Source organism: Oppia nitens, unplaced genomic scaffold, assembly GCF_028296485.1.
Source record: "Oppia nitens isolate AA-2021 unplaced genomic scaffold, nextdenovo-longstitch-racon4-pilon3 scaffold2_pilon_pilon_pilon, whole genome shotgun sequence".
Taxonomy (NCBI): domain Eukaryota; kingdom Metazoa; phylum Arthropoda; class Arachnida; order Sarcoptiformes; family Oppiidae; genus Oppia; species Oppia nitens.
Window position 1 is genome coordinate 8,703,689 of NW_026533210.1, and position 27,219 is coordinate 8,730,907.

The 27,219-nt window shown below is 22.3% G+C and overlaps 3 protein-coding genes across 4 annotated transcripts; 1 reads left to right on the forward strand and 2 right to left on the reverse strand.

Moving 5' to 3' along the window:
- Nucleotides 1–3,799: 3,799 nt before the first annotated feature.
- LOC128955208 (platelet-activating factor acetylhydrolase 2, cytoplasmic-like) lies at nt 3,800–5,625 on the forward strand. Of its 2 annotated transcripts, XM_054300855.1 has the most exons (4): nt 3,800–3,907; nt 3,984–4,425; nt 4,500–5,351; nt 5,465–5,625. In XM_054300855.1, the coding sequence occupies exons 2-4, from the start codon at nt 4,032–4,034 to the stop codon at nt 5,539–5,541; spliced, it is 1,323 nt and encodes a 440-aa protein (XP_054156830.1). In that variant the 5' UTR covers nt 3,800–3,907; nt 3,984–4,031; the 3' UTR covers nt 5,542–5,625. The 2 variants fall into 2 exon arrangements, with proteins under 2 accessions (XP_054156830.1, XP_054156829.1); XM_054300854.1 differs by having other exon boundaries at nt 3,800–4,425.
- Nucleotides 5,626–17,550: 11,925 nt separating this feature from the next.
- On the reverse strand, nt 17,551–19,522 carry LOC128956031 (integumentary mucin C.1-like). Its single transcript, XM_054301712.1, has 5 exons — nt 19,479–19,522; nt 18,637–18,653; nt 18,454–18,548; nt 18,275–18,388; nt 17,551–18,192 (listed from the first exon to the last, which is right to left on the reverse strand). Exons 1-5 carry the CDS (start codon nt 19,520–19,522, stop codon nt 17,551–17,553), a joined length of 912 nt encoding a protein of 303 aa, XP_054157687.1.
- Nucleotides 19,523–20,448: 926 nt separating this feature from the next.
- On the reverse strand, nt 20,449–26,518 carry LOC128956032 (uncharacterized). Its single transcript, XM_054301713.1, has 15 exons — nt 26,489–26,518; nt 25,737–25,887; nt 23,741–23,835; nt 23,448–23,617; nt 23,307–23,369; nt 23,141–23,240; nt 22,884–23,027; nt 22,693–22,798; nt 22,386–22,615; nt 21,936–22,187; nt 21,752–21,820; nt 21,554–21,628; nt 21,215–21,364; nt 20,887–21,102; nt 20,449–20,796 (listed from the first exon to the last, which is right to left on the reverse strand). Exons 2-15 carry the CDS (start codon nt 25,849–25,851, stop codon nt 20,449–20,451), a joined length of 2,133 nt encoding a protein of 710 aa, XP_054157688.1. The 5' UTR covers nt 25,852–25,887; nt 26,489–26,518.
- Nucleotides 26,519–27,219: the final 701 nt, after the last annotated feature.

A 27,219-nucleotide genomic window follows, 5' to 3' on the forward strand; every position in this document is an offset into this window, starting at 1 on the left:
TATACCACAAGATAACCTTTATCTACATTTAGCCGAATATCTTTGGCGCCGACACGTACTTCACAACAATTTAGATAATTTTATTTTTTTTATTGATTGTATAAAACAATTATACAACCCTTTAATGTAATTTTAATTACAGTATATACAGGTATATATATATTAATTTGCAATGTAAAATATTATTTCATAATAATATATTTATATTTAATAAAATCTATTGTAATTAACGCGATATTTGTATATTTAACTTTAAAATTGTATTAAATATTAATCGCGTGAACAACAAGTGGCAGCTATACTATACAACAGCCTTGAATATTAATAATAGAAAATAAATTGTTTATTACAATCTTATTATTTACTGTCTGTCTATAGTTATATTATACATTTAAGCCTTAAAATTGTTATAAATATAATATACTGTATAGTACTGTACTTTATTTTTCTTTAGTTAAAGTAAAGTCAATAAATATTCAAATAACTTTTGAATTGAATTAAATTTATGAATTCAAAATATTGTTGTCTATCGAGAGAAATATTTTTATTTAAAAATTGTTTTCAATTATTGTTAGAATTGTATGTGAATTAATATAATTTGTTTAATATAATCATTAATTAATATTTTTTTAAAAGTTATGAGATATCACAAATTGAAATTATGTTAATAAGTTATACTGTATATGCTTGAAAAATGTTTATAAATTTAGTTATATTAATAATTATCAATTTAAATGCTATTGAATTTCATGAAACAAACAATTTATGTATTAATGACATCAAAATTGATTCAATAACTAAACTAAAAAATGGATCACTATTTATGACAAGTGGTTCATACTATTGGATTCTCAATAGAAATTCAATGAATTTATTTGATTTGAATAATAGACAACTTATTAGTAATATTTTGTCAGAAAATGTTACACATATTAATTCAGTCGAAAGATTAATATATTTTAATAATAATAATATACAAAATGATGATTTTCTTATATTTTATTGGGTAATATTAACAGTAGTATACTATATAAGTTAAACTAACTTATTATACAAAAATAAATACAAAATTTTAGTGCATATAATTACAACTATTTTCAAACAAAAATTGATTGTTTAGTTTAATCGTAATGATAATGAACCAGAAATACGATTTGTAAGACAATGGAAACCAATTAATTGGAAACATATGATTGAATTGACAGAAATATTTACATCTAATTCAAGTGTCATTGATTGGAATAATCCAATTGATGCCATACTTTCTTATAGTCTATTGAATGAATCATTTATTGAAATTTATCAAGGTAACTAATTATTTATTTATTTAAAATCAAATATTATTTTTTATTTTTTAAAATAAATATATTATTATCAGACAGAAAATGTTATAAAAGCAAAATCGATGGCTATATTGATTGGAAAATCAATAAGGATTGTCCAAAGTTTAGAGTCAATTCAATTTATTCAAATCAAAGTCATATATCAAATAATATATCAAACATTTATGTATTTTCTGATCAATACTTTTATATTATTAGACAAAATGTAATGTTATATAATATATAATTATTTTATTTGATTACTGATTATTTTCTATCATTAGACAACTCATTACTTTTGTTGTGAAAACCGGAAGAAAATTTCAACGGATTTCTTTAATTTGTCACTGAATTGTTCGCAAAGATATTCAACTGTAAGACATAAAACAATTGTCAAAAATTATGATTTAATACAACAAATGACACAATCATCTATCCATTTGTCCAATGGTTACAACATTTATTTAACTAATAGTTATAATATTATTATAAATTTACTGCAAATATTAATAATTAACAGATATGTTGACTTGTATTAATTTTACGTAAATATTTATTTAAATATCACAAATGTATGAAAATATCACAAATATATATATATATATTCAGTATATTATTTTGAGTTAAAGTAGAAATACAATAAAAAATAATAATCGCAAAATATAATTACAATATACAGTATAATTAAAAATCATTTGAAAGCTTTCATTTGATTGATCCAAAACTTTTCGGGATTAATATATCCTTTGAATTAATATATAATATCTGTTTACTTTAATTATTTAAATAATTTTTACATTTTATCATTAAAATAAAAAGTGGTAATTATATCTTTTTTGTGATTTGTTTTATAAAAATATTTATAAATTAAAAGTTAATTTAAATATAAATCACTTAATCTTTAGGAATATAATAGTTTTTGTTTGTTTGTTTGTTCATAAAATTAGCTAACTTTCAGATTAAAAAATTAATATCATATAAATACTGTACATTAATAATAACATAGAAATTAATGTGTTTTTTAACAACAAAAAAGTAGTTTTAAATACATTGAAATTGAGCGCCACTTTTATGTAAGCAAATGCAATGCAAAGGGTGGGGTCATAGACATAGTGTTCATGTGTTTACATATAATGTAAACCTGTTTTTTAAACGTCAAAAATCTAAGTAAAAGCCATAACATAACTACGATTACAACTAATACTAGTACTCCTGTGATCACAACAAACTACAAGTGCTTTAAACTAAAATACAGTATTTTTATTATAAATGTTATTTTTTGTGTTTTTTTGACATTATTTTGTGTTTCAAAATAATAATAATAATAATAGTGTGAATATATTATACACTTTTGATTTATAATTAGTTTTCACACACTATTTTCAACAACAAATAATTCGTGTGTTTCTAAATAATTATACAGAAATTATTAAACATCTATTTAACCGTAAGTTTTCAAAATATATAAAATAAAAAGTAAAAGTTTATATACAATACAATTACAAACTAATTTTTTTCAAAATGATATTTTTGTTTTAATATACTGTAGTAATATATAAAACGTAAACATAATGTGTATATATATATATGTTAATTGTTTTTGTGTGTGTATTGTTTGGTATTTTTTACAGTACAGGTATATCATATGCAATAATAACATATAAATATTAATATTATTTGATAATTGATTAGTTGAACACATACTGTACTCATACAGTATATGTTCAATGAAAATAACAATATGTATTAGTCATACCATATGTTTGCTAAAAATATTTATTATGAGATAATTAGACAATTCATTCAATGTGTATATCATATAAAAATGCATAACAATTGCTAAGTTATAGTGATAGCAGACTTAATAATAATAATAATAATAATAATAGTATAATATCTGTTTGACATATATTTTTAGGTCGACTTTAGTATTATATTGTATTGATTTATAGAGTGTTAATCTATAAATGAAATGTTGTTTAATTGCATTACTAGTGGTATCATAAAAATATATACTTATATATTATAATATACTTAATGCAAATTTACGGTAATTTTTGTGATTAATTTTATAATATATAAATGTATTATAAAAACTTGTTATTGTTTTACAGTTTATAATTTAAATGACACCCAAATGAATGAATAAATTTAAATGTGTTTTAAAAGTCTATTCACTTAACAAAATATGATATAATGAAATAAAACAAAAACAAAATTTAACTGTAAAAACCTTTTGACAGGTTTTTTCACATAACAACAACATATGTTGTTATAATTTTAAAAAATTTTTGTTACAGTTATTTACAGTTATTTACAGTTATTTACAGTTATTTACAGTTATTTACAGTTATTTACAGTTATTTACAGTTATTTACAATTACTTTTCCAATATTTTGTTTTTACTAATAACTTGTTTTTTTAAGTTATGTTTGTAAAACCATAAGTATATTAATTATATTAAATTTTAATTGCAGATTTGTCCACAAAAAAAATTGTTCAAAAAAATGTTGTCCAAAAAAATGTGATATTTGATAATTAAACTCAAGATTTTCATTATTATTGTCCGATAAAATATTCAATTGGTAACCACTATATGACTTACAATTAAAACTCACCCCCCCTCTCTCTCTCCCCACCCCCAAAAATATGTCAATAAAGAGTCGCCGTAATCGTTCACTACAATGCCGTACCCGTAAACATGTACCGATGCCGACCGGTCCGCTCAAAATTATCGGCTATCGGGACATTATGACCGGATTTAGCAAAAAGGGCGGAGTATTGGTTCGGCTCTACTATCCGGCCGCTAATCAATCGAAAAGTATTGAAGAGCAGCACCTGATTTGGCCCAATTGGTTGCCACACGAAAACTATAGTCGCGGTTACGGTGATGTTGCAGACATACGATGGGAACCGCTTTTTCGTTTTATTCAACGTCTGAATGGCGACATATTTATACCGGCCATACCTAATGCCAAACCGTTACGAGAAAAAGGTGGTAAACCCTATCCTGTTATTGTCTTCTCGCACGGTTTGGGCGGCTGTCGGACTGCCTATTCATCTATTTGTTTGGAGTTAGCATCGCATGGATTTATAGTGGCCGGTAAGTGATAATTTAGTAAACGATTAGTGAAATATTAGCCAAAACTACTATATATATTATATACCTAATTGTAGCGGTCGAGCACAGGGATAATACAGCCTGTCTGTCCTTTTATGCCAAACAAGTACGCTATTCAATGAGAGAGTCGAATCCAAACTTTTTCAGCGAAACCGACGGTCTTATGGTAGATGAACCTGATTTTGGCGATGAAATCGATGATCCAAATTATATACCACCCAAAGCACTGGCAGCCGTCTCATCCGTACCACATATAGCCATGGAATGGGTTCGCTTCAGGAATATCCCGATTACAAAAACCGGTAGAAAAATCTACAATTTCCGTAATCAACAAATTCATCACAGAGTTAGGGAGTGTTCGCGTGCTCTCGATTTGTTGGAGGCATTACAAGCTGGCTATGAGCTCAATAACCTGTTGGATCCGCTGTTCAATATATCAGAGTTTGAGGGACTGATCGATCTTGAAAAGGCCATAATAATGGGCCACTCGATGGGCGGCGCGACAGCTTTAATGTCTGCCGGAACTGAACTCAGGTTTAAAGTTGCCGTCTGTTTGGACGCCTGGATGTATCCAATCAAAGACGAATGTTTTGATTTGGTTACCCAACCGATACTTTTTATTAATACTGAAAATTTTATTGAAATGGAAGCAAATCTGAATAAAATGAAAGAATTGATGACAACAACAGACAATCCAATTGGTAGTGAATCATCTGTTGCTGAAGATTATCGTAAGGCTCAGTCCATCAGAGGTGCCGTACATTTCAATCAATGCGATATTCCGTTTGTGTTTCATTGGTTGACAAAATTATTTATCGGACAATATGGCCAACGATCTAAACGTAACCGATTTACAGCTATGGACTTAAGCAGCTATTTGGCCCTTTCGTTCATAAGCAAACATTTAGGTATAGATTTATACTGCCATCCCATCCCCTCCTAAGAAAATCTAAATTTTGTTATTGATATCACATGATTAGTATTTGTAATTAGTATTTGTTTTATTTATATATTTTTTTAGACATTATTATTGATGAAGACGTTGAGACCTACCTAAGCGAACAAAAGAAAAAATTCAAACCCACTTTCAAGAAGTGACTTAACAATTGATTGTAATAAATCAATGATAATTTCATTAATAAATCGACTGATTTACTCTATAAATCATTTAAATATATATATATATATATATATATATATATATATATATATATATCAATTGAATTATTATATAAATATTATTATAAATAATACTATTAAATATTATAGTCTATAAGTGCTATCTATCATAATCTCTTGTTTATCAATATTACTAACCAGTGCTGAATAAACAAGAGATGACAATAATTTAACAGTTCTTTCATTGATTTGTTGATTAAATTTTTTCATTTGTTGTACATTTGATTGTGATTATCAATATATTATTAGCATAGCTTAAAGCACAAGTTCACAACAAAAAAAATATTTTTTAATGGTACTATTGGTATATTATTTTTTATTTTATTATATCAAATACTTTTTTTTATATGGTAACCAATACGAAATATAAATGCATATTCATAATTGTATAATTTAAAAAAAATACTATACAGCATTATTGTTCAATAATAATTATTGTAATGTATAATTTATATTTTATTACACACAAGTTATTTATTTACAATTTGCAATTACCGTAAATATATATTAAACCATTTTATTATAACCGTTAATTAATTATTACTGTTGATGTTGTTAATGTTGAACAGTACTTACTAAGGATTTACATTACTTACATCATTAAATTAACTATGAATTTATATAAATGTATTAATGATAGTTAAAATTGCCAAATGATTGTTAATAACATTTATTCGTAACATTTTTTTACTCTTTAATGTTTGCTATTGAAATGTTAACGTTATTATATACAGTATATACTGTATATAAAGAATTTATGTAACACTTTATAACTTATAGTCTTCCATATCTTTACATTAAATACTTGCCTTTAATTTTGATTATCTATTTTATTATTTTATCATAAAATTTAATGATTAAATTTATATCATTAACAACACACTTAAATTTTTAAACAAATACAGAGATTTTTTTTGAAAAAATGAAATTATATTTTATTTTTTAACTGTTGTATATTATATATCTTATATAAATTTTAAAACATTAGTTTTACATTTTTCTATTTTTATCATAATTTTGATTATTTAAAAAGATATTTTTGCCATTTTTATTTTTTTACAAACCTATATAACTTATATAGGATTATATAATTTATATTAATTTAGTGTAAAATCATATTACATCTAAAATATATATCTAACTTATGTTATGGAAAGTTTCTAACATTTAAAATTTTTTTTCTATATAATTTAAAATGTATGATAACAATTTTTATTATTTAATATGTTATTTATAATGATATTATTTTTGATATTAAAAAATAATTAAGTTTTTGATAAAATTTATGACATCTTTATAATATTAAAAACTAATGAAATGTAAAAATAAAAATAAGTGTTTATAAAAAATAATAATTATTATTATTATAAAATTAATTATTAAATATTTATGTATATTATAAACATGTACTTTACATATATAAAGTGATTATATTTTAAATTACCGTAAATATTAAATTAATTTATAAAACATTGGCGCCGATAGTATTAATGATCTAATCATTGGACACTCTTGTATATAAAAAACAAGTTTTTTACAAACAATAGTATTATTTCTGAAAACATGTTTTATAAATAACGGTAAATTAAAATAATAATAATAAATTTAAAATGATTTATAAAAATGTAATATGAACAAAAAATAAAATTAAAAAGTTTATACAATAATTTAAGTATATATTTTAATAAATTAATAAAAAGGAATGTAATATAATAATTATAAAAAACATTTTTTGAAAATGTCATTATATTGTAATTTATATTCCTTTTTATTTGTAAAAATACTAACATTTGGAAAAAAATTATTTTACAATTCATAATAATATGTATATAAAAAACTCTTTCATACCATTTAATTGTTGAAAAAAAAACTAGATATGAATTAACGCTAGATTTGTTAGCGTTGTCCTCAAAATTGATGTCATATTTTTGTAAATTACATCATTTGTCACTTTTGACAATTTGGGATCAGTTTAGCAATCATTTTCTTGAGCTCTCGACTAACGTGTAATCCAGATATCGTTGACACCAATCTCGGACACCAAACTGATTGCCACAACACATGATAAATGCATTGTCATCGCTGGTCACTTGAGCGCACTGTCCGCATAGCATTTTGGTTGTTTCGCCGCCGCACCGATCGGCTGGTATTTCGGCAAATATATTTCTGTGACGGGACGGCGCTGTCGAGGCCAACATTGCCAGACATGTCAGACAAATAGCGATAATAATAATTATTTTTGACATATTTTTATTAGTAAACAACAACAACAAAAAGTTTAAAATTTTTAAAAATATTTTTTCATAGAATATTCTTAATTATTCGTACAAAAGTCTTCATATAATTAGTTTCTTTTTTTATCAAACAAAAAGATTACAATATTTATTATTAAATATTAACAACAATAGTTGTAAAACAGTATATTTACTGTATATTATGTTTAATTGATATATTTTGCCAATCAAAAGAAAGTGATGTTTTATTAACACAATTTTGTAGTTTATATACTATAGTCATGTCTATTGAAAATAGTTGTACTCTTTACGCCACTTTAAAGCCAACTAATATTACGCTGACTATAAGTACGGCCCTAAACTGTATGACAGAGACTCCCCAAAAAATATCATTATTAAACACATCATTGTTAGCAAAGGGCTGATCTAAACATATAACTAACATTTTATGTCTTGTTTGCCGTAAAATTGTATAATTTTATTAAATATTAACACCACAAGAGAGTTACGCCACTTAACAAAATATAATGTTTTAAGAGTCGAGAGTTTGTATTATAAATGTCTTTTATATATTTAATATATAAAATATTATATAAACTATTATTACTTACTATTGAAACTACCGACCAATGTTTGTAAAGGTTTTTATTTTAGTAAACTTTGCCAAAATTGATAACAAGGATAGTTAGATGAGCTACATATTAATCATAGAGATATGTATATATATATAGCATATTATCATACATCATATGAATTTCTTATATATAAATTGACTATCAATTAAATTAACACATTAATTAATAGGTAATACGTGTACATTATTTTTTTAAAAAAAATGTTTGTATAATGTTAAACCATAATTAACGATAATTAGAGAATTATGTTTTTGAAATTATAAAAAATAAATTTTATTTAATATTATTTTAAAAAGCGTGTAAACACATGACTCTCGAGTAGAAAGAGAGAGGACAGTGACTCCCAGTGACGCCTGTCCTCCTCTTGAAGGATAAAATGTGGTACGATTTTGATGAAACATTTTATCGGATATAATGTTTATATCTAAATGCTTATACAGTACTCATAAAAGATTTTTTTTCATATACTGTATTAGTAAATGAAGTAACGGTTTTCTCCTCTATTTTATTAGATATATTATATACTGTATGCATACACACACACACACACACACACACACACACACACACACACACAAATATTGATTATTTTAATTATACATTTAATACATATTTTTTATACTGATAAATTAATTGTGATTTTTAACACTTAACTCTTTTAATACTATTTAATATAATATCACATTAATAAAAAAATAATAATAACTGTACTTACATGTACAGTATGTATATTTTCAAATTTGTGATAAAATTATTGAAAAGTTTAATGGAAATATTTTATGCCAATAAATAGGATATATTGTCAGACAACTATTTTTAGCAATATAACCCTGCTTATCAAAATAATACTTATTATTAATATTATTAATATTAAGATAAAGTGTCCATTTGTATCCCCAAATGACATACTTTAATGTTTAGATCTAATTTCATATATTTGCAGATAATTTTCTTTCTCTCTCTCTCTCTCTCTCTCTCTCTCTCTCTCTCTTTCTCTCTTTCCTTCCCATTCATCGGTTGCTATAAATAGGAAATTGTATGAAATAAAATAAAATAAAACAAACCTAGATGATAGTGTTTATTAGATTACACTTGTTTTATTATAGCAGTTATAACTTATAAGTTATGACAAAACTTAATATATTATATATGATATAAAAGTTTATTTTTATTATAATACTTGTTTACATTTGTATATATATTTTTTCTCATTGATTATAAATAAAATTACACACATTTTGTCACGATTCTACATTGTGTTACTACTATTACAAAGTGGAACAAAAATTATCAAATAATTAAATTTTATTATTTTAATAATTTATAACAGAATATTATTTAATTTTTATAATATAAATATTTTTGTTTAGTACTTTATTTACTATAATGAAAAAATTGATAAAAAAATTAATGAATAAATATTTAATTATTTATCATTATATTAAATAAAAAAAATAAAAATTTATGTGAAAAAAATATTTTTAAAATTTATTGATTAGATATTTACATAAAAACAGAACTTAATATTCAGATTATTTAATAAATTTAAAACAAAATTTTGATTATTATTTTAAAAAAATATAATAATATCTGTAAATTGTATCTTTAATGTGACAGTCAATAACCTCAATAAAACAAACAAATTTCTTTTAAAGATTTACCGACTAATCCATATATCAGACAAAATATTTCATATATTTTGCCAAAAAATGTTAAATATTTTTATATAAACAAGTACTGTATTACTGTGTGTATGCAATAATACTATAAATCATATATGTTTTTATTTATTAATTTAACCACATTGCCATATAATAATTTGCTTAATTATGTTTAAGGTTATATAATTTTTTTAAAAAAAATTGCTATCAAGTTATATAAAAAGTAATGATTTTTATATACAAAATAGAGTTGTAAAACAAAATCCTGTCTTTGTTTTGTGATTTTGTATATAACAAGATACTAAAAATTGAAATAAATTAAATGATTCAGATAAGACGGGATGGGATTAAAATAAAATTCAATAATATATAATTTATATTAATGAATTACACTTGAATTTTGGTGTCCAACTTATATTAAATTATTAACAAAGTTAATATAATATATAAGTGTAATTTATTTAGTTATTTTCAATTATAAGAAAAATTTTAAGTAAACTTATTCATACAAAATTCATAATTAAAAAAATAAAACCGACAAATCAGAGGTAATAAACTGCAAGACAGGACAAAACAGGATCAGAAATATTATTAATAACACTAATATTATTTGAGATAAATATTGAAAGTGTTATTATTATTATTTTTTGTGTGACATATTAATATTATAATCTCATATCTTTTTTATATACAGATATTATCAATAGTATCTTATAATTTCTGTTTATAATAAAACTTTAAAATATAAAAGTTTATGAAACTCTCTGGTATTAAATTTCATCAATATTATTGATATACAACAGTACATCAAAAACAAACCCCTTTTTCAAAAAAATAAAATAAAGCATGAATTATATAATTGACTAAAAATATTTAATGGTATATTAAAACCTGACCTTGATAATTACGTAAATATTGGAATTTAGTCAAAAATTTATTAAAATAAAAATAATAATCAGTCAATGTTAGGGATAGACTAGTGTTTTCCCACTTATTGGAAAAACTCGTGAGAAAGAGAGACCCACTGTAAAGGACATCAAATATTTCAAAATAATGTTTTTTGATTACTTATAATTAAAATAATAAATAAAAATTACAAAAAATAATTATTATTATTATTTATAGATAAACTGTTTACTAATTTTATTAAGTTTAATAAAAAATGGATTCTTTTTATTTAATTTTTTACTGCAAAATATTCTATAGTACTATAAATTTATATACACTTTATTGATATATAATATAATTCAATTAGAAAACTTTAAAAATATTATTTTAAAATTATTTTTTTAAATATTAAAAGTTTAAAAAATAAAATTAGGTCAATCGTAAATAAGGCAACATTAATGACTAATAAATGTAAGTTATATGTGTTTTTATATTTAAATATAATACTTTATACATATATATTAAATATTAAAATGTTTATATTTTTATTTGTTTTATTCATATGCTAAATGAGTTTAATAAACAAAATGCAATTAAAAAAATATGAATTATAGTATTTCATAACTTATTTTTACAGCGTTTTTATAAACAAATCAACAAATGGTGTAAATATTTTATGGTATAAATGGTTTAAGAAAAATTTGATTAAAAATATTAATATTCAATATCGTATAATATTAATACATATTAAATATGCATAATGTGGGTTGAATTGGCTAATAAATAATGTTTTTAATATAAATGTTTGTTCATTAAATTAACAATATCATCAATACAGTATCAGTATAGCAGTCTATATATAAACAAGATAATATATATATATATCAGGGTTAAGTAAGGGGGGGTAGGGGGGGTAAGGCCAAAATACCCCCCCTAAGATCGAGAAATTGGGATTTTACCCCCCCCAGACTTTTTGACCAAATTGAAAAAATTGTCGCTTAAAAACGAGGAGAAATGACCCCCCCCCCCCTAAAATTTCGGCGCCGAAGGCGCCGAAAATTTTTTTGAAATTTATAAAAATTTTAATTTTAGTTGATACTATTTTAGTAAGTGTTTTTATGTTTTTAATATTTATAAAAATCTAATTATTGATTAAAAATAGTTAAAATAACGTTAAAAGTCATCAAAAAATAACATTATTTTAATTAAAATAAACTAAAAAATTAAAAATTACCTATTTGTTGAAAAGAGTAATCATATTACAATTTAAATATAAGTTTAAGAAGTTAATAAAACAATAAATACTTATGTTTTTATTAATAATTTTTAAATTTTAAATAAAAAATTTAAAAATATTTTCAATTTTGTACTTAATATAATTAAACTTTAACGAAATTTGAGTTAAATAAGTAGTATTCAGTCAGTATTTGTATAAAAATAAAAATATATAACAAACTATAAACATTAAGTATTGTTTAAAAAATTAATTATGTTAAAAGTTAAAAATTATTAAAATACTAAAAATAACTCATAGTGTATCATTAATGCTTTTATCAACTATTTTTAAATCTTAAATACATTATTTTATTTTTTTTGTTAAAATTTAAGTTTTTATTAATTTTAAAAAATTTTTTTTAAAAATATTTATTTTTTGTTAAAATTTAAATTTTTGTTAATTTTTAAGTTTTTTAAGTTTTTTTTTATATTTTTGGAAATTTTACCTATTTTCCCGGGAATTTATACGGGAACTTGTGGGAATTTTATTGAATTTACATGGGAATATTCGGGAACTTAAGGAATTTTTAGGGAATTTTCTCTAGACCCCCCCTTGATTTTGGATTTTTGAAAAAATTGCCGTTTAAAAATGCAATAAAAATCTTACCCCACCCAATACCCCCCCCAAGATTTTTTGAGAATTTTGTAAATTTTACCCCGGTCTACCCCCCCCCCCCCCCCCCCCCCCCCCTAAAATCCAAAACCTTGCTTAACCCTGATATATATATATATATAATATAGTTATTTATTTATAGAATTTCCTTATTAGTTATTAAAACTATTAGCAGTATTTATTTACAAACTTATTTATATTAATATTTAAATACAATATATAGGCTAATAGCAAATTAATGCTTTACAACTATTATCAATTATTGATATAAATTACATTGTAGGAGTTTTAACATTACATTGTGTACTGTATTATAACTTCACAATACATCCGGGTAATATCTGCACTAAAAATTATATAAAGCACTATACGAGTATATTAATTGTAATGTACAATATATATATATTTAATTAAAACAAATCAATTATTAACATTTATTTTATTGATGTGTTATTGTAAAAAATGTTTTTACATTTAAATTATTTTTACACAATAATAGTAATAATCAGTACATTTGATTACCCGATACCCTCAATACACGCACCGATAGAAGAGGGGACTCTAAGTCTATTCCCGTTTCAACAATGGCCAGTAATACCAGTCAATCCGGCCCTTCAATTGCCACCTGTACTGAGTCAATGGATACAAGTTATACCGTTAGAACCGGGATTAAGAAAATCAAATTGATGTAATATTTTGTCATATCTAATGATAATTATTAAATTAATATTATATTATATTTAATAAAAATATTTTTTTTACAATAATTTATATTAAAATAAAATCAATTTTTTGTGTTGTTTATTTTAATAGTATAAAATGTGTGAAATATATATATATACAGTATAATAATAATTGTACTTAAATGGTTGATCAGAGAGTTTTTTTTGTAATCAATCATTTATATTTATATATTATTAGACAAAATTATTGTAAGAATATAAAGAAAGTTATTTTATTAAATTATTTATCAAATCAAAAGTTTATAAAAAATAATAAATTTTTAAATAGTTCTTATAATAGATTCAATATTAATTGGAAAATTTTAACTAAATTAGGTAAATATGATATTCACTTAAAAAATAACATAATATTGTCAACTCAATTAACATAATTAGATTAATATATTTAATACAATAATTAAATGACCATATATGATACAATAGTTGCTGATTGCTAAACTCCCATAATTAATTTATTTGATTAAAAAAATCAATCATTTAACATTTAATATCATTACAATACACAAATATATATAATATCATAGATAAAGATAATAAAATTTGGGAAATATCTCAATATATTAACTTACGTTAAAAAGTTTTTTATTAAATAAACATTGATCAAAATTAATTTATTTTTCACTCCGGGGTATATTTAAAATTATTAAAATTAGAAAAAAGTTGCAATTTTTTTGGTTAATGTCTAGATTCTAATAATTAAACAGTTTTTAAGTCCTAAAATTTGTTTGATATAATTATTAGAATATGACTTTTTTTTATTTATATTTAATTTAGTTATAGTTTCAACAATAATATTAAAAATATATATTACATAATAAACAAAAATATCTTTTCTGAATAGTAAAAAATATAAATTAAAATTTTATTATTAATTGATTCAAATTAGTTTCAAATTATATAGAAATTTAATGCTTTAATTGAAAAAAATATTAAGTGGGTGTGTGGTTAAAACAAACCAATGGTAATACTGTACTCAAATTGATATATATTTTTGTTTATCACATTAACTTAATAAAATTCTAACATATATTATACAGTACTATCAATAAATATAAATAAATATATTTTTATATAATTTACATATGAACTATGTATTGGTTTAGTATAGTACAGTATATGCTAGTACTGTATAATACGATACAATGTGTATACAATAAATATACTGTATATATAAATTATATGATAAAATGATAAAAAGAGTATAAAATCAGATACGAAATCTAGAAATAGTAAGACATATGTATATATTATTTTTATTACATTGGCTTAAAGTTACTAAAGTATGATATATGGTGTCTACTGTACAAAAATAACCAAAAATAAATCTTTACATTTATACCAATAATTGTTTATTTCTTTTTGATTGATTTATAAACATTTAGTCTGGAAAAATCTTAACAAAAAATAAACATTTTATCAAATTATGTCTTATATACCGTAAATTATATACTGTTTATACTGTAAATTATTTCTCATATTTTACTATTTGCATAAGTTTTATACTAGAGTTAATATAAAATACCAAATATTTTACTGTATAATAAAACTTTATAACTTAACTTAATAGAAATGTTAATCAACATCATTGATCTAATTTGATAAATATTATAATTATCATATATTTTTTTAACTTTACTATGTTATGTTATACATTAAAATTCATTAACTAAAATTTATTATTACAATTATTAATTGAACTTTAGATTTAAGTACTATATCAAAAGTATTAATAGGTTATTGACAATTATAGTATAAATTTATTATATAATATTTTAAAAATTGATTATTAATATTTTTTAGTATACATTAATAGAATATTTTTATGCCCAATAATATGCTATTTATACAAATAATGTATTAATCTTTATATTATTGTAACACATGTATGACTATATGTTAGTATAGTAAAAAACATTTTAAAAATTAATTTTAACATTTATTTATACAAAATCCACTATTTTTACGTATAATATATAATACAGTAAAACTTGGTATTAAAAAATTATAAATAATAAGATTAATTATAATAATTCAAGTCGTTTTAATACGGTAAACCGGTGATATAGACAATTAAATATTTATATTTATGTTGATTTGTAAATTTGCTTAAAGATTACTTATATTTACTGTAAAATAATTATAAAATTGCTGAAAAATTATTATTATTTTATTAATAAAGATTTTTTATATTATCATAAAAATACGATATATTTTTTTATATGTAATTACAAGTTATAATTATTAATTAGCAAAATATTATAATATATACCGTATATACTGTATATAAATTATATAGTAGATAGGTACAATTGTACATTAGTGTATACAAAACTATAAACTTAATGTAAAATGTACTTTATGAGATTAATGATAAAACTTATTTTAATAATTAAACATTACTTTACTCATAAGCATTATTGTAAAACGCATTACATATACAAAGGAGATTATAAATACTGATTAATGTTAACTTTATTTATAATTATTTAATATATATATAATATATATATAGTACTTATAAATTCCAGATATTTGATGAACTTTTGAGTATTTAATTAAAGGTCTGAAATATTTAATGTTACAAATGCTATAAATAGAAATCATTTGATATATTAGACCCAAAAAATGTGATCAAATGTGTTGGACAGGCGTCTGGCAAGTGTGCGCTCAGTTACCTTTGATCGCAATTAGTCTTTCAAAACGTGATCCATATTAGTGTATAAATGTGTTATAGTTTTCCCCAAATAAAAAACTTATTATTTATACAATAAATTTATGTTTATGTTTTTTATAGTAATTTAATAAAATATATTATAATACGAAATGATAGAATTTATATTAATTTTTTTATTAATTAATTAAAAGTAATACACTTAAATTAATTTTTTGTTTAAATATAAATATATTATTGTTATTATTAAATCTTTTTTAAATAAAGTATTAATTTTAATTTTTTGAAAATTAATTTTATCGATATTTATTGATAACAATAATATTACACAATATAGTTAATTGTGTGTATATTAGCTAACATTCACATGATTACTATCATTCAATAAGTGCCACAATTATAAGTACTGTGTTTTATTACATCAAATAAATTATATTACATAATACATTATATTGAATATAAGTAAATATTGTATAGTGAATAACATAATCACATACTGTTTAAATGGTGACATATCTTATAATTATTACATATTATGTTTTAGAGATAAAAACTAATTATTTTGATTAGTTGACAGTATTTTAGCCAAAAAAATATTATCAATTAATAGAGATTTCCATCGGTTTTAGTCATATGAGTATTTTGAGTGACTTAAGAAGCAATACTAATACGTGACAAATCCATCAAAAAATTGAAATTCAAAGACAAGGTTACTATCACTATATTGTCAGTCACTTATGATTTTTATATATAACTTAAAACATTTATTATTATTATATATTAAATAATATGTATTTCATTTTATTAATTTTGCTCTCAAAAGTATAGTATAATAGTGTATTATTATATAGTTTTAGCAATTATATCATTATCCGCAACTAAAATCTAGTATTTTACTATTAAGTGACTAATAATTAATTAAATATACTCAGACTCATTAAAAAATATATATAGTTATACAAATAAAAATCTAAAAACTATAAACAATATGAATTAAATATCTTTTACACTCAAATAATATTTATTTATTTTTAAATATTACTATTCTAACAATTTGTAACATAATATATATTTTATTAAGAATATTTGCAAAAAAAATATTTATAATATAAATATAACTTTTAATTACGTTATGTTTAATAAATAATTTGTTTGTTCAATAATGTATACCAAATATTGTAACTAACTTTGTGTGACATTTATTAAACTTAAGGACAGGACTGTTCAATTCTGGGATCGTCTATTTCCATACAGGTTTCATATTTATCTACAAATATAGTGCCTTTTTGACATTCATTAGTATAGTCGACTTCCCAATAATGATCGCCAGCTTTAATACATCTATAAAATTGTCTGCACTCGGGATCGTAGGGACTCCTAAAATATCCCTCTTGTTTGCATACATTGTGCGGATGAGTTGTCTGTATTGTTGTGAAAGTTGATGGACTAGTTGTCAATTTGGTAGTTGGGGTTTGGGTAGTGTAAGAACGTATAGTAGTAGTAGTAGTAGTAGTAGTAGTAGTAGTAGTAGTAGTAGTAGTTTGTGTGGAAAGGGTTTGTCTTGTGGAGGGTTGTGTTGGTGATGAAGTAATTGGCGGTAAAGTAGTTAATGTAGTTTGTGTTGAAAGTTTGATTGTTGTCGGCAAAGGTTTGTCTGTTGTTGTTTGCGGTACTATTCTGGTAATTGGGACACTTGTTGTTGTTGTAGGATGAGGTGTATGGGATTCAGTAGTCAACTTTGTTGAAACAATTGTAGGTATTGTATGTGTTGTTGTAGTTGTTGTTGGCGGTGGTGTTGATATTGATCGACATACTCCTAGTGTTGAGTTAGGATTCAATGGGACGCATACCTAAAAAATGTGTAATTATTATTATTATTATTATTATTATTATTATATTACATAATACTAGTATTAGGAAATAAATGCTAACTTTTTCTGTATCGCAAACAGTTAGACTATCGTTAAAATAGTTGGTATAGACTACTCTCATGGGTACCAAAATTATACAATTAACACGACAAGGATTTACTGGAGTCCATATATCCTGTAATTGATATAATATTATATTGACAATTACAATAATAATAATAATAATATAATAGATAATACATCCTGGTCACGTTCATCAAGTTTATCATAATTATACTCTGGATGGTAATGAATACATAGTTGGATACGTTTCTCTTTGGGTATGATATCAGTTACTAATAAATCAATAATAATAATTACAATTTTATTTTTGGTAACAATTATATATATATATACTTTATATATATTTGTTTTTAGACTTACTTTGTGGTGTATTTGTGCTGTAATTTTGATTAATTATATGCAAATTAATATTTTGATTTCTCTTATTATTAATAACCAATTTTTGAGAGACATTAACTACCATTTGATAGCTAAATAAAATGAGTAACAAAACAATTTCATAGCTAAACTTCATCATTAGTTTTTTGTGTGTTAAAAATCACTAATTATTTGTTAGTTAACATTAAATATTGCTGTAAATATTATTTTTTTTACTAATCTATAATTAATGTTAGAGTTCAGTACATTAAATAACTAATTGCGATAATAATAATAATAATAACTTTAAAATAGTTTATTGATTAGAGCCGGAACAATTGTTTAATAAATCATCTAATTATTATCACATTTTTGATTTCACATTTGTTGCTCAACTTAATTATATAATGTTTAAAATATGTTTAGTAAAGTATATTATGTTTAAATGATTAAAGAAATAATATTAAGTTTATTAATTTGTATTTACATTTATTGCAATTTATAAAATATTAAATTTTATATTGTTATTAACTAATTTTTTATACTTAATTTTGTTTTATAAGTTGTAATTTAATCTTTAATGTGATAATTATGAAATAACCATGATCTCTTTTAATTAAATTTATATACTATGCAAAATAAGGTTGTTTTGTAAATTAATATTTTTTTTTATTGAGAAATAATATGTTTTACGATTAAATATATAAATATATATATATATTATTATTTTTAAAAACAATATTATGTTTCTTTGATTGTCAGTGAATAAACATTGAATAACTGATTATTTTCAATAATATGATATTGAATTACAAATTAGAGAGCGAAAAGTTTCGGACCCGTACCTGATCTGATACCTAAAATCTCGGACTCGGACCTGACCTAACATAGGGTACAAATTTACCTGACCTGACCTGACCTGACCTGACCTGACTATGTAGGTTCGAAAATAATTTTATCAAAAAACAATTTTATTTATTCTATACACACAACAAATTTCTCTAAATTAACTTTAATTACTCGGGATTAACGATAACTGATTGTAGATCTAACTTAGATTCTAATAAAGTTAATATGTTATTATTTATTAGATCAAAACCATCATCTTTTGTAATATTTTATGTTTAATTTATACAACTATTTTATAAATAATAATTTAATAAATTTTGTGTTTGATTGTCATATTTTGTAATAATTGTCGTTTAAATAATGAATAAAAAAATTTCGGACCTGACCTGACCTGACCAAAAAATTTTGGTGTTCGGACCCGTACCTGACCTGACCTGAGCCCTAACTTTTACCTGACCTGACCTGACCTGAAAAATCAGGTCAGTTTTCAGTCTCTATTAGAAATTATAAATGAAATTAATAGAAAATAGTATAAAGTCCTTATTCAGGTATTGATAAATATTATAATAAATAATTATACATTTGATTTTACTCATCATTTAATCAGTACTTAATACTAGTATATTTACAACACTTTATTTAATTTAAAACAGTCCAGTTATAACATTTTAAAAATTATATATAAATTATTATATAATCTTATTAATTATTATTAGACAATTAGATTTAATAAATATAAATTTTAAAATTAACAATATATTTTAATTATATTTTATTTTTGTACTGTATTATACATAACTTTATATTAATAATAATTATAATATGAATTAATGAATAAAATATACTTTGATAAATACAATTTATAAAATAAATAAAATAAAATATAAACTTAAATTTCCAAATCTTAAAAAATATATGTTAAATGCATTTTCTATTAATTCTATACAAAATTTTAAATAATAACAATTAAGACTTTTGCGAATCAATGATTATCTCCTGAATTCGTGAGTCAGTCACTGGAGTGACCATAAATCGCGGTACAGTTGCCGGTGACATACGATTGGCTGATGGCCACAGACTATATGGCGAGCGCTCGGACTGATTGAGTGATCGTCTCAATAGTGAACTACTGTTTGGACGACCTCTTCTTGACCGTCGATTTATGTCATTTATGTGAAAATTGTCACCAAATGTAAAAACATTGGCATTCAATGGCTGCAAACCGGCCGACAGTGGCATTTTGATGGTCGGTGTTGTTGGACGAGATGACAGTGGTTCCCGCATCGAGAATCGGTCATAGTTTTCATCCATTCCCTATAAAAAACAATTATTTTATTAGTACTAATATTGTAAAGTAATAATAATAATATTATTATTTAATATGATATTTATTTTTAAACTTACAATAAAAGCGGGATTTATTTGTGACAATCTCGACGCTTGTCTACCGTTTCTTCGGTGATGAATAGCTCCCATTTCTACGTCAGAAATTCTGATGTTTGGCATATTAATAGATATGGCACTACTTCTACGTCGACCATCCCTTCCCTCAACTATAAGACCGGAAGACAGTGGTGGCGGTTGAAATAGACTTTGACTCATTCGCCGCATTAAATCGCCCTAAAATAAAAATATTAGATGACATATAAAATTGATAGAAATTATTATATCCTTTTCTACAGTATTATTATTAATATTAATGTTTATTAATATATATATATATATATTATACATTATGAACTGATATTCTGGTTCGTTGTATAGATTTATAGACTTGATCTTCCTCTACATCTCTGATAATATCAGTTAGTGTCTGAAATTGTGTTACTCGAGCTTCTGGTGTATTGGCTAACAGCTCATTGGCATTGATGCCATTCATGTCCTGGAAAAAGTCATCAAAATTTTGATATTATATCCTTATAATAATATAAAGTAATATACATTAAGTATTATTCCATATAATTTATAAATAAACTATATAAATACTTATAAGTTTTTATATAATTTATATATTTAGATAAACCAAAATATAATTCAAATCTAAATAATTTTTTTTTGTGTATTCACTTACCGCCCATTCCTTAAGTACCTGTTCTCCCATATTATCACTATTACCTCCATGTTCTGCATTATATTCGCGTACAATCTATTAATTAAAATAAAACAGTTATATAATAAAATTAATTTTTGATATAAATATTTTGATTTCAACACTTTTTACATTTAAAATTTGATTATTCATTAAAAAAAACAACTTATAATCACTTACTTTGATGTCTTCCTGAAAGAAGCGTCTGGTTGTTGGCGACATTGTAGATAACGGTGCGATTTCTTTGATCTGAATTAACATTATTTATATATATATATATATATATAAACATAAAGTTTAGTAATTAATAATTTGCATATTTAGTTTTCATTAACAAATTGTTTTTATAATATATTTTGCAAACCTTAAGCAAAATAAGTGCACCAATAAATATGTTGGTTATGTTAATCAATGATAATATTAGACTAAATACGCCCAGAATTGCCGTTTCGATCGCTATGTTTTTATTAAAATAAAACTGGTATTTGTTGTCCGGTATCAGTGATGGCGGGTAATCAGTATATCTTTCATTAGACAACGGGTGCATAAAATCGGCTATCGGTGTCTCTCTTAATGAATACAAAGTTTTTAATGTCGAAAAAGCCCATAAAAGACCCTAAAATGTATAAATAAAAATTTATATAATTCATTATTATATTTCATATCAATTATATATTTTAATATAATAGTTGCTAAAAAATTATTTTATATAATATTATTATTAATTATTAATAAAAGTTATACTTTGTGTTTTATAATATGATATATGTAATTTCCATAAACTATAATAGTATATAAATATATAATTATTTACAGCGTTAACAGCTGGCGGTAATAATGAAACCGAAATGGCCACTCCAACCAGTGAGGCCTCATTTCCAGATAGTAACGATATGGCAACCGCACAGCCCGACGGAAAGGCTACCAAAGTACCCACCCATACAACACGTGGCAGACCTCTCTCGCGCATCATATTTGTAGGCCATTCCTGATCTCCATTCCAGTGTTCCGTAAAGTTTAATGCAATTAAGCCAAAGAAATAACCTGTTGTTATATAAATGAATTATTTAAAAACAAAAATAATTTCAACAAATAATTTCAATTTTTTCTAATCAACAAACCAAACAAAATTGTTATTAAGAAACAAAAGCCTAAATTCTTGAATCCAAGTCTTCTAAGAGATCCGTCTTTAATGATTGTACCGAATGTCAGTGCCATTACTGGTCCCTATTGTTAGTCATATAAAAAGATCATTTCATAAATATATTTTTCTGAAAAATAATTACTTTTTAAAAATCTCTTAAATACTTACCATCATAGGTGAGACCAACATACTGGCCACTAGACTGACTACACTATTATCAAGTAATCCCATTGCGGCAATCCATGAGGCAAATATGACATAACATACAAAGTCAAAGGTTAATGAAGCACCACTTCTTACATTGTCGACCACCTGATCCCATTTAATTACACAGTTATAGATTATATGGTATACTATTGTATTTATTTGTTGTATATACTGTATAATATCATATATATATATATTATATATTAGTTGTTCAATACCTGTGCAACTGTCAACCGGGCTGTCACTGACTTGAGAAATGTATTTTGAAGAGCTTTAAAGTGACTGAGTTTTCGCATTTCATTTTTGTCGCCATTTTCACTAATTTGTATAAAAAAATTAATTTAATTATTTATTTAATAAATTAATTTATTTAAAAAAATATACTTGAGTTCAATCTCATCCAATAGATCGTCGTCTTCATAGCAAAACAATGAGAAAGGAATTATACTTTAAAAAAAATATATATAATTAATATACAATTTAATGTTAAATATAAAAATTAAATTTTTAAAAATATATAAATACCCAATACTTGATCCAAACTTATTGCCCACTTCTTTGGTTTTAAAGTACTGGATGACGGCATCACTTTCTTCGAGATCCACATAAAATGAAATGTTTGAATAATTACCGTTTTTGGACTTTTGCCAAATGGCATCAGTGATGCCCAGGTATGCCAGCGATTCCTCAACAATCTATTTGATGATAAATTTATTAAGTTTAAAATATAGGTCATTATTAAAATGATAAGATTATATAGCAGTATTAGTAGTAGTAGTAGTAGTAGTAGTAATAGTATAACACCTAATGATACCAACCGTTTCAAACAACATTTCTTTATCAAAATTATCGATTTTGTTTCTGTACTCATTGTTAAAGTTTTCATTGGCCTCTCTTATGGTATCCAATTCATCTGATTAAACAATTAATATGATATTATAAGTCAATTTTAATTGTTATTTATTTATGCTCTGTATTTGTCAAATATTATCTACTATTTTTCACAGAAAAAATATAATTACTAATAATAATAATATAAGAATGTAATAAAAAATCAATCAGTTAAATATACCATATTTTAAGTAATAAATAAATAATATATACAATACAATAGTTGCAATCTTTACAGTTATTATATTCACACATCCTTGATCTCAAATTTTTAAATATATATATATATATTATTTTAATGATAAGTAGTTATAAATATATACGGTATGAAATTATTTTTCTTTTTGTGAAATCATCATATTTTTTGAAAGATTAAGATATAATACAAAACTATTAACTATGATTTGATGGACACAAAATAATAAAACACTATTATTTTTTATGTTTATAAAAAACCATTTTTTATAATAACAAAAATTAAATTTATTAACTTTTGTTTAATTTTTGTGATTTTATATAATCTTTAAAAACTATTTCATATGATTAAAAGAAAATTTACAATATTATAGATAATGTCAAATAACATTGACACATACACATAGATACATATATAGGATATAGAATATAATATATAGTAAATCTAATAAAAACTTACACAAAAAATACAATATTAGGAAAAATAATACACTTAAATAATATAAACTTATAATTGAATTATTGTTATAATACCGTTGCAGTATTACTGTAATATTTAAGGTAAATAAATAAATTTACTTTATATTTACTATATTTCTTAGAAATGATTGAATGCACTTAAAATAGTTAGATTATAGATTAAAAGTCTATATTTATTTATACAATAAAATATTGTTTATTTTTTTATTGTCTTTCCTATCCATTTGGTTGTGTTATATAATAAAACTTATATTACATGTGTTTGTCGGATAAATTTCTTTCTCTTAATAATTCAATTTAACGAAATGACTAATTTTGATTATTAAATATTATATCTGTATTTTATTTAATATTAGATATCTAGATAATTATGAATGAAATTATATGTAGTAAATAAAATACAGTATAATTTATATAAAACATTTATAAAGTATAATATAATTTTTTACTTATACAATCATACAACAAAAATTATATGATTGAGTAATTAATTATAAATTATTATTTATATAATTATAGGGATCATAAAAAAAACAATCACAAAATTATTAAATAGATTAATCTAGTTTATACTGGATAAACTTGCATTGTTTGAATGATTAATTTTTATAATAATTTGTAATAAAAATATAAATATTTAGCATATCTTGTGTATTGAATATAATTTTTAAGATATCAAAAAATGTAACCTAGTAATTAATTACAATAATTGACTAACTGTTAATTATAATATTGTTAAGCAATTAAATTTGATTTATTTATTATTAAAATCAATTGTTATTTAGTTAGCAATTTATAGAAAAGTTTTTAAATTTATTTATTTATTTATAACAAAATTTTAATATGTCAATTATAGTAACTAATTAAATAACTAAATAATGAAAGATAGTGTTAATAATTATATGCTATATAAAAATATCATTCAATTTTATGTGAGAATATAACATATGTTTTAGTATTTATTTATTAATATAACTTTTTTGTTTACAGAATATGCTATTTGTAAATAATATAATGAAATAAGCACATTAAAAAAAGGGTAACAATATAAATATCAAATTGGTACAATTAACTTAATTTATAACAATTTCATATTTAATTCAATATTTTAAATAATTGAACAAATTTTATAAATAAAATGAATATTTCCATAAATTTTTAGATTATACAAAACAATTTAAGAATCATTAATCTTAATAATAAAATTTTTGATATAAATATAAATAAATCAATTTTCATAAGACTTACTTAAATTGTTTTGAATTTTGTTTCTCTTCAATGAATCCATTTGTTTCTCTTTTTCTTTGATTTTAAGTTCATATTCTTTTGTAGGAATCGTTACAATAACCCAAACGGCAGACATCTCTGGTTATTATTAATTTCAAAAATAGCTTATAAACTAAAAATTTTAATAAAACTTAATTATTTGTATTTACGAATGGCTTAATTCATCGCTTAATAACATTGTCTACTTTTTAGGCAATCATGGGATGACAGAGTCATATTTACTTGTATTTGATTGCATTCATAAACAATCAATTATTTAAAAAAAATTATATAAATAAAAATTATACTTAATAAAAAAAATTAAAAAATATTATGATAAAAAGTTGTATATATTTTGTTAAAAAATAATGCAATACATTTCAAACAATATAAAAATATATTCAAATTAATAATTAATTAATAATTGAAATAATTTATTATTAATTTGATTTGATTTTTTTTATACTGTTTGAGATGTATTGCATTATTTTTTAACAGAATATATATTAATGGATATCATATTATATATTTTTAAAAATTTTTAGTTATATAATTTTTAAAAAATTAATTGATTGTTTATGAATGCAATCAAATACATGTAAATATGACTCAGTCATCCCATGATTGCCTAAAAAAGTAGACAAAAAAAACAGTTAACTAAGCGATAAATTAAGGCACTCGTATAGTACCCAAACAGTATTGTCCGCTAAATATCTCAGTTTCAGGTGACTTACTTTGATTATTGTGTTAGTAATAAACTTTTTATAATTAATTACTTGTATTACATTAAAAAAACTTTTTTTTTAAAAACTAAAACAACAACAAAAAAGTTTTATACATTAGATTAGTCACTTAAATAGTAAAATAATTTTTATTTAATATCCAATTATAAGGAGGTTATAATATTATAGTATTAACTGATTTTGATTATCACCTAAAATAAAATAATAGAAATTTTTTTAGAAAAATGATTTATATGGTGTCAAAATTGGTATCAATAGTAACAATGGGATGGACTAATGTATATATATTTATATATAATATAATAATAACTGTAATTAGTAAGCAGTTATGGGATAATCAAGATAATTGCTAAATTATTATTATTATTTTGTTTGTTTGTCTTTTAAAAAGCACACAAATTGCAGTTTGATATGTCATAAATAACTTGTTAACATTGTTTTGTTTGAATAATAATTTTTATTTTTTGGTAAACATATAAAAAAATATCTCTAAAAAATAGCATAAATTTTATTACATTTTATGAAAGAAATTTGTGTAAATTATATTTATATTAAAATTTACATATTTTTCTTAATTAGTTTTAAGGTAATCATTGAAATATACAGTAAATATTATTAATAGATTAATGTTAGTAAGTTTTGCGTACTATTATTATATTTATATCTGATATAAATAGAAATTTCTATTGAATGAACTCTTTTTGAATAAACAGTTTTTATCA

Excerpts from the sequence above, each read along its gene's own strand:
- LOC128955208 (XM_054300854.1), top strand. The coding sequence starts at position 3,972 with ATGTCAATAAAGAGTCGCCGTAATCGTTCACTACAATGCCGTACCCGT. Across the intron at positions 4,426-4,499 it reads GCATGGATTTATAGTGGCCG|CGGTCGAGCACAGGGATAAT; the intron begins GTAAGTGATAAT and ends ACCTAATTGTAG. Across the intron at positions 5,352-5,464 it reads GTTCATAAGCAAACATTTAG|ACATTATTATTGATGAAGAC; the intron begins GTATAGATTTAT and ends ATATTTTTTTAG.
- LOC128956031 (XM_054301712.1), bottom strand. The coding sequence starts at position 19,522 with ATGTTAGGTCAGGTCCGAGTCCGAGATTTTAGGTATCAGATCAG. Across the intron at positions 18,389-18,453 it reads TTGATGAACGTGACCAGGAT|GATATATGGACTCCAGTAAA; the intron begins GTATTATCTATT and ends TATCAATTACAG. Across the intron at positions 18,193-18,274 it reads CTGTTTGCGATACAGAAAAA|GTATGCGTCCCATTGAATCC; the intron begins GTTAGCATTTAT and ends CACATTTTTTAG.
- LOC128956032 (XM_054301713.1), bottom strand. The coding sequence starts at position 25,851 with ATGTCTGCCGTTTGGGTTATTGTAACGATTCCTACAAAAGAATATGAA. Across the intron at positions 23,241-23,306 it reads TTGGATGAGATTGAACTCAA|TGAAAATGGCGACAAAAATG; the intron begins GTATATTTTTTT and ends TATACAAATTAG. Across the intron at positions 21,365-21,553 it reads AGGTACTTAAGGAATGGGCG|GACATGAATGGCATCAATGC; the intron begins GTAAGTGAATAC and ends GACTTTTTCCAG.